We start from the raw sequence: 19943 nt of genomic DNA on the forward strand, positions 1-19943 counted from the left end.
ATCTAATTATGCATTACAGAGAGCTTGAATTATCTATAGCAAACTGGAACAAATTACACATTCCAAAATGTTGGGTGAACATTATCCTCCTACTTCATGTCAGTAAGATTAAAATGTTTGCTTTTCCCAGTGCAGTGGTAAAAATAAGTGCAGTTCTTATTATTTGTCAAAACAAATGAATAACTTAGCACAAGCCCTTAAGTTTGACTCATGCCAAGAAGTGCAAAATACAATTCATTTGGCCAGATAACACCACCTCCTCCTCAATGACCATAAACACAGAAACATCTCAAATCCCCTGCTCTATCCTCTCTATAGCTGCAATTGATAGCCATGTTCATTTCCGGCACAAACTATAAATTCTTGGATGGGATCACCATTGTTAGCCAAATAATGGGCAATGATGAGTCAGAGTGGCGAGTGAAAATCTGAATATATGGTACCTGAAAAACAACCTTGCCCTCAATGTCACCAAGACCAAGGAGCTGAGAAGGCTGAGGGACTACACAGTGTCTTTCAGTCCCCAATTGGCATATACAAGCCAATTCTGCAATTGTTAATGAGTGTCATGTCTTGGCAAACTTTAAGCTCCTAAATGGCTCAAAGCATCTTGGATCTCAGCAATAAGGTCTGACAGATCCATGGAAAACAGAAGCAGCCAACCTTCAATGCACTTTTAAAGATTTTGAACTCTAGTAAAATAATAAAACAATGGCATTTTGCTTTGTTGAACCTTTGCCTCTTCACCAATACCTCAACAATCTCCAAAGAAATCAATGGAGTCTCGGATCCTCTACTAAAACCTTAGCAAGTCTAAACTTCATCATAGCAATGCAGTCTAGTGTTTGTTCAGAAGCCTCAGACTACAGTTTGAATGGTTAAGCACTGGCAGCTCTTGTCAGAACCACCAGTATCAGTCAACAAGATGTGGCTCATAATCTATCACATTAAAACATAATGGTTCTCTGAGTGTCCTTTGGCAGGCATTGAGCCCACCATAATCTCTTCCATCTTCTGGTAGCTTGGTCAACACTACACAGAGCCTGCAGCTGTGCTTTCACGTAATCCCCCTTGAAGACCCATTCTTTGACAACCTTTAAATATTCCATGATATTCAATGACGTGCATGCAGCTACTGAACAAGGCAATGATGATGCATGGCAGGAGTATTCCAACAAACAACTCAACTTGCAGCTGTACGCATGAAATACCAAAATTTGTTGGAACTCTACCAGTTTCCTCCCTGCCTACATTTTTTATTGCATTAGAGAATCAAAACTTACTACTTCGATATTTTTCCATTAAATATATTTAAGACACAGTTGACTAGATTTTTGCACATTGTTACAGTGAAAAAGTAGGGAGGTGGAGCTGAGTCCATAGCCAGATTAGCCACAATCTTAATGACTGTTGGGAGAAGGCTCGATGGGCCAGATGGCTACTCCTATTATGTTCAAAGACTCCCTGGGAATATGCAATTGTAGGCAGAGGTGGGGATAGGAGGAAATGGAGCTGGTCATCAAGGCAAAGTCAGTATCTATCAAGCACTAGCAAGTGCTCAGCTCTTATGTGTTTCTATGATACCTCAGCTTTTAGAACTTCTTGGAAGTGGAAAATAGCATATTTTCTGCATCCGTCAAATAAATGGGGACCCCCTACATGCATAATCTGCTTGCAGACATGGGTTGCGAGATCCTTTCCTGGATGAGTGCCAGGCCATTACAACAGATTTACATCATTTGAAAAGTGATTCAGCCAACTTAAGAGTTTTTCTGTGGCTCATGTTTGGATTAGTGTAAGCTGTGGCTCAGTTCATAGCATTTCCATCTGAGTCAGAACGTGATGGGTTAAAATCCCATGATAGAAAAACTCAATCAACAACATCACCATGAAAAACCAAAAACAATCAAATGGCATTGCGATTAAAATGGGATCTCTATAAAGGCAGAGGTCAGGATCGAGTTCTATCTTCGATAAGATATTGACAAAAACTTGCTGATCTGTAGAGAAATTCAAGCATTTGTCTACATTTTCAGCATCTGCAATTTACTGATTTACTAATCCAAAAAAGTAGTCTTTCTGAAATTTGCAATTATAATTATATAATGTAATAAATCTGAACACAAAACTGGGGGTTTATTTTGAGCATGTTGGCACAAGAGATACAAAATTTGACTTTTACTTGTTTATTTTTAACCATAACACGTGTCAAATTTCAGGTTATGGTTCATGTCTATCAAAAAGAAAAATATTGTATTTCACATTCAAACATGACCCAATTATGATTTTGCTGAACTGATGTAACTGCACCCTATTATTTTTTTTTACATAGACTCATTGAATGCAAATAGGGCTGGGGAAGGAACTTTTTTTCTTGAAGGCACAGCCATAACCATATAACCATATAACCACTTACAGCACAGAACAGGCCAGTTCGGTCCTACTAGTCCATGCCGTAGCAAATCCTCACCCTCTAGTCCCACTGACCAGCACCCGGTCCATACCCCTCCAGTCCCCTCCTATCCATGTAACGATCCAGTCTTTCCTTAAATGTAACCAATGATCCCGCCTCGACCACGTCTGCCGGAAGCTGATTCCACATCCCCACCACCCTCTGCGTAAAGAAATTTCCCCTCATGTTCCCCTTATAATTTTCCCCCTTCAATTTTAAACCATGCCCTCTAGTTTGAATCTCCCCCTTTCTTAATTGAAAAAGCCTATCCACATTTACTCTGTCTGTCCCTTTTAAAATCTTAAACACCTCTATCAAGTCCCCTCTCAATCTTCTACGCTCCAGAGAAAAAAGCCCCAGTCTGCACAACCTTTCCCTGTAACTCAGACCCTGAAATCCTGTCAACATTCTCGTGAACCTTCTCTGCACTCTCTCTATTTTGTTTATATAGCCATGTGATCATTATTCTATAATAATGTTTCTGCACTATGTTGCCAATTAAGTTATTTGGTTTAAAGAATGCAAAATAAATTAATCTTGGACTTTAAAATTATTGTATAATGAGTTTCCAAAAGAAACAAAGAATTAAAGCACTAAATACTGTGTAGTGAGCATTCTTTTACATGAAAGTAACACATTTGGAGACAACTCTTTCCAAATATTTGTTTTTTACAATTTCCATGTGACAAAACATAGATCAGTCCATGAGCTTAATGTGGTATCCTAGTTCAGATCTCCTCAATTCAGAAAAGTGCTCTATCTCTAGGAGAATTCACAATCAAAATATTATTTCTAAACCATAAAGCAAACTTTGTTTTTACAAATTATGTATTGATTTAACATCCATTACTGTATAAATGACTAAAGTTGATATTTTAACATCCAAGTCAAGCAATCCTTGGCTTAAGAATCTAGTTGCAGAAAATTTATAGCCGAAGCAAATATGGGTTTGAAATTTTCAGACAGCATTTGCCATTGACCTTGAGGGTGAGGTGGGGGAATAAAACAATTTTTTTTTAAATCTTGATTTGAATTGTTTATTGTTATGTGTACTGGGATATAGCAACAAAAAAAAATGTTTTCTATGTTATCTAGGCAAACAGCAATTAGTGCAAGAATAAAACAAATATACAGGGTGAAGTGAAAAATATAGTTAAAAAGTGTAAGGCTTCATCTTATGCAAATGAGAGGTCCATTCCAGAGTGATATCAGAAAGAAAGAAATTGTCATTGAATCTGGAAGTATATGTTTTCAAACTCGTGTGGCTTCTGCCCAAAATGGAGAGGGAGCGGAAATGTTTTTTTTTAAATATTTTATTTAAATTATTTTTCCATCCATGTAATTAATAAACAATCATATAAAACAATACGTTTAAATTTTAAAAGGTTTCAATCATTAAATGATGGTTATTACCCCTCCCCTCCCATACCCTCCCTCCCTAAACCCCCAACCCCCCAAAAAAGTATATATAAAAGATATATAGCTGTATAGAATAAAGAAATAGAAAAAGAATAGCTTTATGGATTGCTTGAAGGGTCGTTTCAACACACACAACTTCAACAAGGTTTATATGATCAATTTATGGAAGATTAACACTGGTCTCAAGATGCTTGCTGGAAGAGCACCACTACATATTTATACCTAAAATTTGCACGTATGGGCTCCAAATTTGAAAAATTACAGGGAGTGGAAATGTTGAAATAACTATTTAAAAGTTATGAGGACATTTCATTCCACAGATATAACATTAGATTTAGTTGGGACCAAAGAGTTTGCTAAGCAGTTGGCGTTCTGTTAAAACTCACATGCATCATTTAGCAAAGAGCAACACTGGTTCATATAATTTAGTTTTTTCTGTCAATTCAAGGTTCTAGGTTCCTTTCATTGTCACACAATAATACATAAGGCAAACAAAGAGTCGCCATGAGCCCCTAACAATAAGAGAAGGTGAAGCAACAGAGAGTCACCTCAGGCACACTGAGTGTCCTTGGATTCACCTCAAGCACTCCCAAAGCCCTTGATCAGACTCCTGTTCAAACCAATGGCAGCCTGAGCTTCAGGGCCAAATCTCCGATATAATCAGAAAGACCAACTCTCGAACCCCTTCAGGAGCCTTTTTGACCTGGTTCCCATAAGCCAGTGTCCAGCAGCCTGCAGTCTGTGTGGGTCCTTTAACCTCAAATAGCCAGCAGCCCGCAGTCTGCTTGAGCCCTTCAACCGCATCGCCAACCATCTACTTGCTGGTCCACTATCGCAATCAACTTTCCTCTAGGGTCATATCCCATGCTTCTCCTTATCAACAGGGGGTATTCTCCCCATATTTGGTCTGCTGTTCCCCTGGAGTCTATAACCCGTCATGGTGTGCTGCGCAGCACTGGTGCTGACATTTTAGACATAGACCTCCGTAGCTGCAAGATTTAAAAAAAAAACATCGGCTCCTTTAGAAAGCCATTTAAAGCCACCATGACCGGACAGTAGGTCCCCGTGGAGTAGCTGCCTGATCTCCCGGGTCCCCATCAGTGGCAGCGCTGCCACTACAGCATTCCAGCTGCACCACCACTTTTTTTTCTTTATGGTGGAGCAGGGTGTAGTAGTTGAGGAGACCTGAAACACCAGCTGCATCTTCAGGGTTTTCATATTGAGCTATGCTTTTTGATTCAATGATGATGAACGTAATAGTTTAAAAAAAACACGACAACCACAAAATCTAAGTTGCAAAATATATTTTTAAAGACCCCTGAACTGAGTTGTCAGAAAGTTAAACAATCAGGCAGAAGGGTAATAGGCGTTTTCATATTTCAGTTGATGACTTAACATTCTTTCCAATTCCATGCATTCATACTGATCACACCAAACCACAGTAAAGAAAACAAGATAAGAACCGTCCTGGGGTTAACCACATCACTCTGCTGCTAGTTTCAAACATGTCATGAAATCAGTCATTCTCTGACTATCTCAAGAATTTTATTTCCTTCAAGTTAATCACTTTACGGACCTACATGCAAAGCTATCCATAGGATGGTTATTTAGAAGAGGAAAGAGCCGAAACTTCCTTGCCCATAAAGAAAATGAGATATTTTACTGTGTGCCTGCTAAGCACAGTTTGAAAGTACTACGATTGTCCGCATATCAGATAAATGGTAGCATAGCAATTGTTTTTGAAATATATTTCAGCATATAATCAACACATTTAACAATGCTAACATGTACTATGCATGAGATGTCTAATTGGTCTGCTCGCAAAACAACATCGATTAACTTATCTTTGATGAACTTGAAAACATTTTTTCGGCAACATGAATTTAAATTCAAAACAGTCCATGAACCTCAATACCCAGCACAGATACAAAAGTGACAAGTCACAAGCAAAAATAATTTAATCACAGTCTATTAGTATCCTACAATCACTGCGCAATCAATACAAATGGTAAATTTTACCCTGCAAAATGTTCGTTATAACTATATGCAACTTTTGTCCTTTTGCCAAGTATCTTAGCCCTGTATTCTCCAATTCTCAACTCTTCCACTAATGACAACAGTTCTCTGTCTCTTGTATTGTTATTTTATAGCCTTTCCTCTCTCCTGGCTTCTCTGTTTTCAATACAAAAATCTCGGCTTCTCCAGGTTACCCCCCCCCCACCCCCCCTCCCAAGATGGACCATTCCAGTAAATCTAGCTCTGACACACTATTCAAGTTCTTCACATCCTTCATGATATTTAATGTATGCTATACTCCAATTGCGACATACCATGTTGAATTTTTGTAAAACATTGAAGGTCTCATTTCTTTATTTATGTCACTCAGGATACTTTTCTAAAAAAGGACATCTACCTTTGCAAGCTATGCTACCAATGGCTTTAAAGTGGAACCTGTCATTCTTCCCTGTACTTCAGATTGCTCAATACCAAGTACAGACACTGAACAAATTCATTCAAATGTATATAAAGCTGAATAAAAACACAACAGGTGAGTTGCATTTCTGAGAAATTATGTTCTGTATCGCAAAGCCACATAATTTACAAATGTATCAAGAAACGCAACTTGAAAAGAACTATTAACTTTATTTTTGCACACAAATTCCATGTAGAGAATTTAATTCTGCATTGCAAATTTCTCAGTTGTGATTTGTGAATTCTGTAAGGACAAACTCTGTAAGATGATCATCCATAAAGTGAGAAGGCATGACTGTAACAACAAATTAACTGCTACTTTTACTTCAGATGAAATTGAAAATGGACAGTGTTTTACCCACCCAGAACAATGCAATGAAACGAGCTTACTTGTGGCTGAGTCAGCATATCCAGGCTCCAGGAACACATTTTCCCATCTGTGGAAACCGTGATCAGATTATGGGCATTTTGTGTTCCAACGACATTCACACAATAAACTGGGTGCTAAAAGAAAAGTACCATAGTAATTCAAGCAAAGAGTAATAATAAACTAAATACCCTGAATGCCAATTAATTATCTTTAAGATTCAAAACATTTAAATGTTATTCTAATAATTTAAATAACACTTTATTTAATATATTTTATACATCATTTAGGGCAACACAGTAAGCGTAGTGGTTAGCGCAACACCTTTACAGCGCCAACAATCGGGACCAGGGTTCTAATTCTGCATTGTCTCTAAGGAGTTTGTACATTCTCCCCATGTTTGCATGGATTTTCCCAGGGACTCCGGTTCCCTCCCACCTTTTATTAAAGGTGTGTGTATTAACTGGGTCTAAATTGGGTGGAACAGACTCATGGCCCGAAATAGCTTGTTACTATGCTGTCCGTCTAAATTTAAATTTAAAACTTAATGTAATTTTTAAAAAAATTTTACATTTCTTAGCTCATCATGTGCACTTGCAATTTTTATACATGTTGTCCTCTAGCTAATCCTTATTTTGCATACATGAGACACTGGTACTCTGAATTATATCACTGTTCTTTTTCAAACTACTTGCTGTCCCCAGGTTATGATCACTGAACTTGTGGACACAAGGGAGATCCCAGAACGTTGCTAAATTGAAAACTCTAGCAGACCAGCAAATATTTGTTCCTACAAACGGCAGGATTAATTTCCTCCCTCTCTTTACTTTTAGTAATTGTTCCTTCCTATCAATTTCCTGTGCTTTTGATGCTATTCATTCCCATACTGTAGAGGTACAGTTATCATACCATAATTTTTGTGCATTTCCCGACTTGCAGACAAAATTGACTTACGCATGTCTGTAAAAAAGAAATGGAACCCATGCATCGCTCAGTAATTGCTATACACAATTTTGACACTGGCAAAGAACTCAATTACAATTTTGAAAATGATCATGGTCAAAACTCATTGATGCTACCTCATTTCTTTTATCCTGAAATTTAACATTTGGGAGTCACAACATTTAAGACTATAGTTCCCAAGAATTTTCACATTGTAATGAGAACTAGAAGTCTTGCACAAAAAATTATAAAATTATTCTCAACTAAATTAGAATTTGTTGGTCATAGATAATTAAATCAGGATGTAGTCATAACTGATTCCCTATTCCAAAGCTGTTCAAATTATGAATTGGATTTAGTTATACAAATATTTTTATTTATAATAGCTGACATTCCACAGTATTGACTCCCTGTGAAATGCTAAGTATACTATTAAGGCAAAGTAAGACAGAATTTTAAGATAAGGAACAAGGCCTCACAAATAAATTCTAAGATTACAATTGTAAATTCTACAAACCTTTAATTTTATTTTATTATTATTTATAACTGAAAAGCAAACAAGCTAGTTTAAGAAACACAGAATTGGACCTGGTGGGTACCCTAGTATTCCTCTGAGGATCTAGAAAACAAAAAAATTAAGTTATGTTTCCACCCACAGAGAGAGGATTTAACTGCAGTGTGACATGTTTACATAGGCAGTTTCCAGTGTATGCACGCAACACACAATTTTATAATGGAAAGTCTGAATAAGCATTCCATGGGAGCAAGCAAAGTCTCAGACATGGGAAATGTGCACCCATGCAATATCTTTAACATATAATATGGATAATGATAATTTAATATTTGGCCAATGTAGTTCAAAGTCGCTTATGATGGAAAAAATAATTCACAGAATTCACATATTCATTCAGCTATATTTAAATTAGCTTTACTGGCAATAGGAAATGGCAGTAATCTTCATTAACTGTTACCATTTTAAAATCAGTACAGGATCAGTGTATGTGAAAAAAGAGGCCAGAGAAGATAATTCGGCCCTATAAAAAGTGGTTAATATCCCAGGCTTTATAAATTGTGGTAAAAACCACACTATGCTCACTATCTTGCCAAAAGTTCAAGGGGTATCGCAAGCTGTACCCTCCTCTGTCCAGTTCATCTTCAACTTCTATGTTGAAACTTGGCAGCTAGCATACACAAAACAAGTCTGAATAATAATCAGGTATTTTTGGAATGTTGATCAATTCTGGCCAAATCACAAGGAATAAATGACCTGCTTTTCTTGAAAATATTGAAAATAATTTATCTCAGCCATCTGAAAGAGACTTCCAGATCCAAAGTGACCACTGCAGGGATATCATTGACCTGTCTTCCAGTTGAGGGACTTGAGATATTTTTCATTGAAATGGCCATCACAGAGTGTACTAGAATATGGCTCTGAGGGCCTTTGGGTCAGGACTGGTAGGCAATGTGGCCCACTCCATTTAGAAGGGCTTTGAGGTAAGGGTCAGCTTTCTGGCCTTTTGTACCAAGAACAGGTTGATGCATGTGGCAAATTCAGGCTGCGAGCTAAAACTTGCTCAATGAATAAATGCCTTGTTGCAAATATATCACTGCAAACCATTAGGAAATAAAGGTTTCATACATGGAGAAACCAGAGAAAATTGGAAATTTGATACGTGTTAAAAATCCTGAATTACTTGAGAGCAAATAATGGAAAATTGTTTTTGTGTGGCAGAGAGATTATTCTATTGTGATACTGCCATTTTCAAAAATTAAGTTTCCAGCAATTTTAATTTTTAAAATATTTACCGGGTAGCTGTCATAGTTGGGCACCCGCAAAAATCATACTTTTAAAATTCACTCTGAGAAATGTGAAACTAAAGTCAACATTTGAAAAAATGCATTTGCTGACAATATGCAATCAGTTGTTGGCAAAAACCCCCATCATATTAGAAGAGGAAGACGAGCACTTGGAAATAAAACTACTTGTGGATCAGTGAAGTATGGATGAAAGCACAATCATCTCCCATAAGAAGGTTGTGGATCCAATTTCCATTTCAGAGGACACAAATACAAAAGTTCTATTGTGGCCATGCACCACCAATTGTTAGCTTTTGGATGAAACATTGAACAGAAGTTCCAACTGTTCTCATAGGTGGGTGGGATATATGATTTACATGCTGTTCTCCAAAATGGTGGAAATATATTCTGCATTTCCTGATCTTTCCTAAAGTAATGATTACCTGCTCAATTCTTGCACTTACCACATGCCAACTGAAGGTCATGTTTCAACACAGGAAAGGTGAGCAAGTTTTAAAGTGAACCTGGATCATTGCCTGTTAAGTACTTGGGAATGTTCCAAGATTACAAAAGCTGATGTAATTTTCTGAATAATTACATTCATAATTATTTGCTGAATAAATATGAAAGGGTATGTTAAGAGGTGATTAAAGCTAGAAAGAGGTGTAAGAATATTTTACTTACAGTGTGAGCAGCAGCAGAAAGTGGGGTTCGTTGAACAGGAGTTCGACGGTGACTGCGGTTGTCCCAGAGAACAATTTGGCCAGAGTAGGTACCGCTAACCACCAAATTTGGGTGAAATCGGGCAAAACAGACCGACATTACTGGAGACTGCATATAATCAACATAAGATTAATTAGTCCAATTACATCCATGTAATCTGACAATGATGCACTAAACAAAGATTCCACAGATAATCAGTAGAAATCATGGGGATAAAATTAGGGATTCATTTAAGGTATATTTTAAGTTACATTGATCACTTTCAGTTGGAATACTTCAAGATGGTACTGGAAAGTGTCGACATATTGGCAGTATCAGAGTAGAAAAACCTAATTATCAAAAAGGCTATTCACCTTGATAGAACTTATTGATATCAGTTATTTACTTGCTTCTGTGCATCACTGTGCACCATTGCATGAAGTACTTTCCAAAGAAAAAACAAATACAGCAACTTGCTGCCAAAGAAAATGAACACTGGTTGAATTGTTTATTGTCACACATGTTCAAAGTGTGCTCTGCAACTGGATCCTCAACTTCTTCATCAGCAAATCCCAATCAACATGGATCGGAAACATCCACTTCCTCCTTGCTGACTATCAACAGAGATGCACCTCAATACAATGTATACATTTGCTGTTGACACCACCGGCTGAAAAATTGAAAATGATGAGCCAGAATACAGGATAGAGAATGATAATTTTGTAATGTGGTGCCATAACAACAATTTTGCTCTCAACATTAACAAGACCAAGGAGGTTATTGTGGATTTTAGGAAGGGGAGGCATTGGGCCATGCACCTCCTGGAACATCACAGAGGTAACCGTGAAGGAGGAATAGCAACATCTCTACTTTCTAACAAGTCTCTGGAGATTGGCATGTCATTGAATAATCTCTTACACTTCTACAGGCGTATTGGTTGCATCATGGCTTGGTTTGGTAACTCAAGTGCCCAGGAATGCAGACGGCTGCAGAAAGTAGCAAATATAGGTGCATCATGGACTTTGACCTCCCAAATATTATGAGGCAGCGAACATCATAAAGGGCCCCCATCACACTGGTCATGACCTCCTCTCACAGCTACCTTTAGAAATACGACACAGAAGCCTGATGTCCAGCACTTTTGTGTTCAAGGACATTTTTTTAAATCCAACAGAATCATTCTCTTTCTACTCTAACCATATGCTACTCTAGAACTAACAGAAGGACATGTCTACACTAATGAAACACCACTTTTTCTCTTGCACTATCTGTAAATATTTGTACATCTATTCTTTATATTGATTATCTCTTTCTGTACAGAAATAATGTATACACGTACACGATCCTTTATCCGGACACCTAAAATCTGGAAAACTCCAAAATCCGGCAAGTAGAGACCGGCGGTCGGGGGAGACGGCCAAGGGACCGGCGATCGGGGGAAGATGTACGGCGGCCGAGGGACCAGCAGTCGAGGAAGGTGACGGTTGGGGGAGACTGCCGGGCGACTGGAAGGGGGTGGGGGTGGATAGGCAGCACAATTCGGGAGGGCTTTCCGAAATTCGGAACACACTGTCCCCCAAGGGTTCTGGATGAAGGATCGTGTACCTGTACAAATGGTATCTTATGTACCTGTTCGGCTGCAGCAAAGAAGAATTTCAGTGCATGTTGTACATTGTAGTAATGAATTTAATAAAAAAACATTATTATTATTATATAATTTCACTTTGTGTAATATCTAGGCAAGTCAACTCAGGCAGTGCAATAATAACAAGTACCTGTAAGTAAAATTAATTAAGTGTAGGGAGTAATGTTACAATAATGCAGGATTCAGAGAAAAGTAGAGTTAAAAATAAAGCAAGGGCATCATCCTTTGGCAGCAAGAGATCTATTTAGGAGTCATTTCCCACCATCCTCCACTCCAGAAAATAAATTGTCTTTTTGAAGCACATGCATATTCTGCCCAACAGAAGTGGGGGTGGGGTGGGAAAGAAGAGAGTATGGGGTGGGGGGGGGGGGGTTGGCGGGAAAGAAGAGAGTATGGGGGGGTGGGTGGGTCTTTTAGTGCATCAGCAGCTTTCCCCCAGTTAGCAGGAGCTATAGATGGAGTCAGTGGAGGAAAGGTTGATTGGCATGATGTGCAAGCTCCAGTTTCTTGGGGTCTTGTGCAGAGAGGTTCCAATACCACACTGCAATACATGAAACATATTATTTGCATTGAATTGCTCCGTTTATTGAATATCCAAATCAAATCTAAATTGGACTCAATGCATTTCAGTCTCAGATCTTGAATTATTGATGCTCATTTTTTGGCAGCTGCTAGGGTCCTGAATTAAAAACATCAGCATGCGCCGTTATTTGCAGAGAAAGTTTTATTAGACATCATATTTGCTAATGGGTTTATTATTCAAGCACTGAACTCCACTGTCACTATGTCAAGCAGATATACCACAACGTCAAAAAAATACAACCTGCTGTCGGAACTCGGTTGGAGTTACACAAGGGAGAGAAAATGTTTTCAATATTTCAGGTCAGAACCCTTCAATCCAACATTTGCAATCTCTTGCATGTCCTTTATATCACTCATCTGGTGTGCAGTAGATTTTACCTTCACAAAAAATAGAACCATCTAACTGTTTATCTTTCAAAAATAAAAATCTTAACCCACATGTTTGGTTTCGTTATATTAGGGAATTATGATCAAAAGACTGCCACAAGTTAAATAGAGTCAGAAGGATACAATATGGAAACAGGCCTTTGGTCCACCAAACCCATGCCCACCTCAACTACACTTTTTATACTTATAATTTACACTTATCCTACACTAATCTCTTTTTTTATTATTCTCCCATGTTCTGATCAAATTTTTGCCCTTCTCCCTCACCTACACACAAGAATCAATTTACAATGAATAATTAACCTAAGAACCCAAATCCCCATGGGAATGGAGGAAGCCCACACAGGCCACAGTTGAGGTCAGGAATTAACCCAAGTCTCTGGCACTGAGACGGCAGCTCTGCAAGCTAGTCCTGACCACAAAACAATGGTGAACATGTTTAAAATACTTCAAAACCTTGTTTAAAACAGACTAGTGTAATATCAGAAATAGTCTCAGACCTGAGATTTGAGAGTGTATCAGGAAGTACCTTCATACGACCAAAAAAAAATAAGAGCAGAAAATATGTTATGAAAGCTGGCAAGACATAAAAATCAATAGATACCATTCTCCAAAAAGAGCGCAAAGTTAAAAACTGAGTCAGAGAGACAATGAAAAAATTTTTTTTTTAAACCAAGGAATAAGGACACATTAAACAAACACGTTTTGCCTGCCTTCAATGCAGAAGACACAAAAAAGCAGAATGCCATTCATATCACTGAAGGAAAAGTATTACAGAAATTCAGTGGGGAAAAGAAACAGACTAATTCCCCCAGACTGCAGTCTCCACCCAAAAGTTCTAAAAGTTCTCATTTTAATAGATTTACAGATTTATACAGCACAGAACCAGGCCTTTTGACCCAACTCAAGCACGCTGACCAAGACGATCAAGCTAATTAATTCTGCTTTCCTGCATTTGGCCTATAATGCTTTAAATCTTTCCTACCCACCAATCTGCCTAATTATGTTATTTAAACTAATGTTGTAATTATATCTGCCTCCACCTCTTCCCGTGGCAACAAAATTCTCTTAATTCTTGAATCATCCTAGCAGAGTGGAAGGAAGCCAATTTAACAGTGCTGTTTAATAAAAGGAGAGGCATTTCTGAAGAACACCTGGAGTCAGATTTCCATGTTACTGCTATACACTTCAATATTCAGAAATGAACAGCTACATTCCACTTGAAAAGGTCACATTAGGAGGGAATATAAAATGTTCCTAAAATTCTGGCAGCCCCATTTAGAATATATATAGGTACCTCACTGGTGCAATCATAGGGTTATGATCGGTACTGATGAGCCAGCAGACTTCTGTGAATATTTTAACATTTGTGATACCATTATGTTCCTATGTGTTTTACTGTTTGCACTGACGATGCAATTTTTCTACTTTTTTTCTCTCCTCCCCGTTTAGTTGGCCGTACAGTGGGGGAGTGGACGGATGGGTTTACTTGACGTTTTGTATTTTGTATGGTTGTTGATTGTTAAATATATTTAAAATTATTAATAAAATATTTCAAAATTTAAAAAAGGAGGGGAAAAAAATAATGGTAACTGGACATCAGACAACCTGACATTAACAGTATGGCCTTAGTCCTAATAATTATATTTGTATGATATAACAGAATGCGCCATCATTAAATTTTTCAGAAAATTTCTTCGGGGTAATGCACACCACACAGAACTTCCTTGGAAATAATTTTGTACCATTCAGATTTCCAAATTATTCTTAAAAAATCCAACCCCACAACTGTGTTGCCTCCCTGAACTGTAAGATAACAATTACAGCCTCAAGGCAAAGCGGAAATCAAAACATGTTCATCTTGCACTCTCAACCATTATCATTATTTCTTCTTAAAATTTGTGGATTTTAATTGTCACATGTATCGATTTCGTACAATTTGGCTGGAAAATCCCAGGAAATATAACTGAATACTTTTTGCTGCTCACTTGTCAATATTCAGAATTTTTCTTTCAATCACGCATTGTTATTTTAATAGATTCACAGATTTATAAAACATAGAACCCGACATTTTGTCCCAACTCAAACACGCTGACCAAGTTGACTAAGCTAATCCCATTTGGCCCATAACTCTCAAAATTTTTCCTATCCAAATATGTTTTTTAAACTAATGTAATTATTACTGCCTCCATCTCCTCCTGCGGTAGATTGTTCCATACACAAGCAACATGTGGATGGTAAACTTGCCTCTTAGATACTTTTTAAATCTTTCCCATCTCACCTTAAATGCCATCTAGTCTGAAACTCCCTTACCCTGGAAAAAAATTGGTATCAAGGCTATCTGTGCCCCTCAAAGATGTATAGACATCCAAAAAGATCATCCCCCCATCCCAGGGAAACAGTTCCAGCCTATCCAATCTCTCCTGATTGCCTCTCATCCAGGCCAAATCCTTGTTAATTTTTTTATGCACCTTTTCCAGATTAATCACATTCTTCCTATAGTAATAGCAATAAGAACTCGACACAATACTCCATGTGTATTCTAAACCAAGCTTTATACAGTAATTTTCAGTATCATCTTTCTGAAGCTATTTAAGGTTCCAGCAAAACAAGACCACCCAAAGTTCTCAAAAACAAGGGGTCACAGTCCAAGGATAAGGGGGAAGCCATTTATGAATGAGATGAGAATAATTTTCATAAAGAGCAGTGAATTTGTGTAACACCATACCACAAAAGATGTTGAGGCCAATTCATTAGATATATTCAAAAGGAAGTTGAATGTGGCCCTAATGGAATCAAGAGGTATGGAGAGAACACAGGAATCGATTGCATGAACAGCCATGATAACATTGAATGGTAGAGCAAGTTCAAGGAGCTGAATGGCTTTCTCCTGCACCTATTTTATGTTATTTGGAAATTTTTCTCAATTTTAAAAGTTAAAATGCATTTATTACCTTGAGGCTTAATAATATAAAATAGTGGAATATTAAGTTCTTTTGTTCTGGAGGTGCAACAGTTTCATCCTCTGTACTTGTGAATTCAACATATCAGAGGAAGGAATGAGGTTACATGACAACAGTTGTACAACATTTTAAATAATCGACAAAATCCTTCAACAAAAATAGTGCATATCAAAATTGTTGGTAATAACCACACATAAATTATTGAAGTCAGATCACCAACATATTCAAACAAACAGGCTTTCATAGTAATTAAAGGATTTTAGGGATGTTTTGACACAGCAAAATAAAAGAATATATAATACCAAAGGTTATGCTAGGAGCACATATAAAAGTCACTTTTTAGACTGCTTCAATCCTCAAATTAAACTTTTTTTAAAATTATGCAACAACTTAAGAATTTAGTGAAAGAGTTAACTATTTATTAATAGTATTCATCCCAATCATCTGAAAAGTTATTAACTTGCTAAAACTCCAAACCTTTCGTAAGTTGATACAAAATCACAGATTATCAAGAAACTAGTCAGCTCCCATCAATGGATGAAAAATGCATTTTTTAAAGGAAGATTTTGCAAAAATAATTATAACATCAGGCTACAGAAGATATCGTGAGAGGTGATCAAAGGTTTGGGCAGAGATCAAGGTTTAAGGATCCTTTCAAAATAAGGGGGTTCAGGAGGGGATTTGAGAGGCTGGTCATAGCCAGAATTAACACATACCGAAGTAAAGATTTGGACCCACTGCAATTTGCCTACAGTCATAATCGCTCAACAGCAGATGCAATATCTCTGGATCACCTCAAAGACAGCAATTCATACATAAGGCTGCTCTTCATGGACTACAGTTCGGCTTTCAACACCATTATTCCCTCAGCACTGGACAAGAAGCTACAAACTCTAGGCCTCCGTACCCCACTCTGCAACTGGATCCTTGACTTTCTCATTGGAAGACCACAGTCAGTACGAATTTGAAACAACGCCTCCTCATCATTGATCATCAACACTGGCACACCTCAAGGATGTGTACTTAGCCCACTGCTCTACTCGTTATATACCCGTGTTGTTTGGACTGTTTGGCCAGGCACAATTCCAATGCCATCTACAAGTTTGCCAATGACACCACAGTTGCCAGCAGAATCACAAACAGCGATGAGGAAGTGTACTGGAGGGAGATAGATCAGGTCATTGAATAGTGTAACGACAACAATCTTGGGTTCAACGTCAGCAAAACCAAGGAGATGATTGTGGACTTCAGGAAGAAGTGAGGGGAACACAACCTAGTCCTCATCGAGGGCTCAGTAGTGGACAAGGTCAAGAACTTCAAATTCCCGGGTGTCCTGGAGCCTCCACATTGATGCAATCATAAAGTGGCTATACTATTTGAGGTGTCTGAGGCGGTTCAGTATGTCACCGAGGACTCTCATAAATTTCTATAGGTGTACCATGGAGAGCATTCAGATTGGTTGCATCACTGCCTGGTATGGAGGCACCAACTCTCAGGACAAGAATAAACTCCAGAGGGTTGTTAACTCAGCCTGCGACATCACAGGCACCAGACTTCACTCCATTGAGGACATTTACATGAGGCAGTCTTAAAAAAGTAGCCTCTATCCTCAAAGACCCCCACCACGCAGGCCATGTCCTCTTCATTCTGCTACCATCGGGGAAAAGGTACAGGAGCTTAAAGATGAGCACTCATCAGCACAAAGATAGCTTCTTCCACCCCCCCTCCTCTACCTGCCATCAGATTCCTGAATAATCAATGAACCAAAGAAACTGCATTACATTTCATGCACCATTATTATTATTATAACTTTATTTTTTATAGCAATGTTTAAGATGGTTATAATGTGAATGTTTGCTCTATGATGCTGCCGCAAAACACCGAATGTCATGACTTGTTCATGACAATAAATCCAGATTCCAATTCTGAGAGTTCAGAGCCTTTGGGGCTGACTCCATGATTGTTAATGGTAGACTGGAAAATTTGAAGAAGCTCAAGAGAGAAGGATTTGAGTCCAATGATATCTGAGTGGCAGAGAGCTAAGGAGGTTACAAACAGGAAGAGGAATTTGTTATGCTTAATGTGTTTTAGCTTAGCTGCAGGATGCAGGAACAGACATGAAAGGGATTTCTTTTTAACCCTCAATGCCCGGTAACAGAAGGATTCCAGTCTGTGGGCCTTCTCCGCAGTGCCCTCTCCTTGCCTGCTCCAAGGCTCACTGTGGCCCTCAGCACGTACTCCTGCGGCCTGGAATGTGCAAGCCGGCAGCATTCCCCCACCGACACCTCCAAGTGCTGAAAGATCAATAGGTTTCGGGCATACCAAAGTACGACTTTCACAGAGTTAATGATCTTGAAACATTTCTGACTCTGTGTTCCCCCACAGCTCCATCCTCTTGTAACTCCACCTCCTCAGGAAGGGCTGCTGGCCTCGTGACCTCCCAGAACTTCATGCCCTCTATCATGGAGGTCTTAGACAACAGCAAGCAGGAGAGTTTATACTAGCTAATCATCTTGTAGGAGCAGAATAACTCCACCCATTCCATTGGGTGGAATACATCTTCTGGATCTGTGGGACAGGGTGGTCCCAGCCCTGCTGGTAGTATATAATGCTATGCTCCTGGCAGGCAGCATGTCAGAATCCATGAGGAAGGACATCATCATCCACATCTTCAAACAGAAGTAGGAGAAGGAGGATATCAGGAATTGGAAACCCTTATCACTTAACATTGACAACAAAATCTTGTCCAAAATCATTGCCAATCAAGTGAAGACTGTCCTGGGGCAGATGACCCACGCAGACAAAACCTCTCGGTTCCAGGCATGAAAATCCTTGATAACGTCATGATGCTCAGAGAAATGATTTCCCACATACAAGACAGTGGGGTGAACTTGTGCAAGGAGAAGGCTTTTGACTGGATATCATACATGTGAGCTGAAAACTTCAGGAATGATTGGAGATTGTTTTGCTGGTGGCCCCATGGGGGAGGGGAAGTGGGGTGGAAAGGGGAAAAAGATTGTTGCGCCTCCAGAACTGGGCATCTTGCTGCAGGGAGGCAATTTTGTAATCACTGAGGTTAAGGAGGTGGTTCAAACATACCATAAGTTGGATCTAACATACCATAACACCCCGGCCTGGTTGATCAATATGTATACCGTGCTCATGCGGAATGAGAGGCTAGCCATCTTCCAGCAGCTCCCACCATTGCTGGTGACGCCCAGCCCAGTTGTTCTGGCCAGTGACTTCAAATTCATCATCAATGCGGCTGGATGATCTGGTCAGTGCTGATAGCAGACCAGACATCTCCTTCAGACTCCTGACAGAGATGATAAAGGATGCACAACTGTGTGACGGTTTCAGCAACCCTTCAGATGGAGCACAACCGCAGCCCACCTGATCTAGATTAGACAGTTCAACCTGGTCTCTGTTACACTTTACCTTCATGTTAAAGACAGTCACGTTCAGAACTACCAACATTACACCAGTATTCTTCTCTGACCACTGCCTTTTTCACACCTCCTGTCACCTACAGGACCAGAAGGCAGGCAGAACCTCGAGGATGGGCATACAGAAGATCAGCATATCCTTTTCTTCCAAATTACACAAAACTAAGGATGTATGAAAGGGAAACTATCGAATTAACGTGCTGCAGTGTCCCAAATCTGCACGTCCCACGCACATTCCTCACTACCTCCACCATTTCCCCCTCCCCCACCCTAACAATACATGCATAATATAAAAGCATTCAGCTATCATCTACCTAGAGAAAATGGAGACCTCCCAGGACCACAGCAAATTGTGGGACTTTTTGTGAGCGGTTGTTCAAAGCCTGATGAAACCTACACTTATAACACTAGGCGCATTCATTTTTCGGATTTTAAACATATAGGAACTTGACACATTTGGATGTCAGAGTTATAAGCATTGGAAACAAACCATTCAGCCAACCTTTTTCACACAAACCATCAATTTAGGATTTACACTTTAGATTGTACCTTGTTTATTCAGAAAGTAATGGCTTTATTTGCTGCTTTATATTCCTAACTGTTTTATTATAAACAACATCAAGAATTTGCTAATAATATTTCAAGCTACTTTGCATTCATATTTACAGAAATAGGATTTGTTGACACATTTACCAAGAAAAGGCAATTCAATTTCACTGAAAAACAAATAAATAGAATAATCAGGGTAAAATTGTGGCCGGACCATACT

At 38.7% G+C, this 19943-nt stretch overlaps 1 protein-coding gene across 4 annotated transcripts in view; it reads right to left on the reverse strand.

Moving 5' to 3' along the window:
- LOC138751430 (cytoplasmic dynein 1 intermediate chain 1) overlaps positions 1 to 19943 on the reverse strand; it is a 245354-nt gene that overhangs the window by 49129 nt on the left and 176282 nt on the right. For all 4 annotated transcript variants that reach the window (XM_069913678.1, XM_069913677.1, XM_069913679.1 and 1 more), the window contains exons 11-12: positions 10134 to 10280; positions 6734 to 6847 (exon numbers count right to left, since the gene is read on the reverse strand). In XM_069913678.1, coding sequence (XP_069769779.1) covers positions 6734 to 6847; positions 10134 to 10280 — 261 coding nt within the window. The remainder of the gene's footprint in view (positions 1 to 6733; positions 6848 to 10133; positions 10281 to 19943) is intronic.

This window comes from Narcine bancroftii, chromosome 1 (assembly GCF_036971445.1).
Source record: "Narcine bancroftii isolate sNarBan1 chromosome 1, sNarBan1.hap1, whole genome shotgun sequence".
NCBI classification, from domain to species: Eukaryota; Metazoa; Chordata; class Chondrichthyes; order Torpediniformes; family Narcinidae; genus Narcine; species Narcine bancroftii.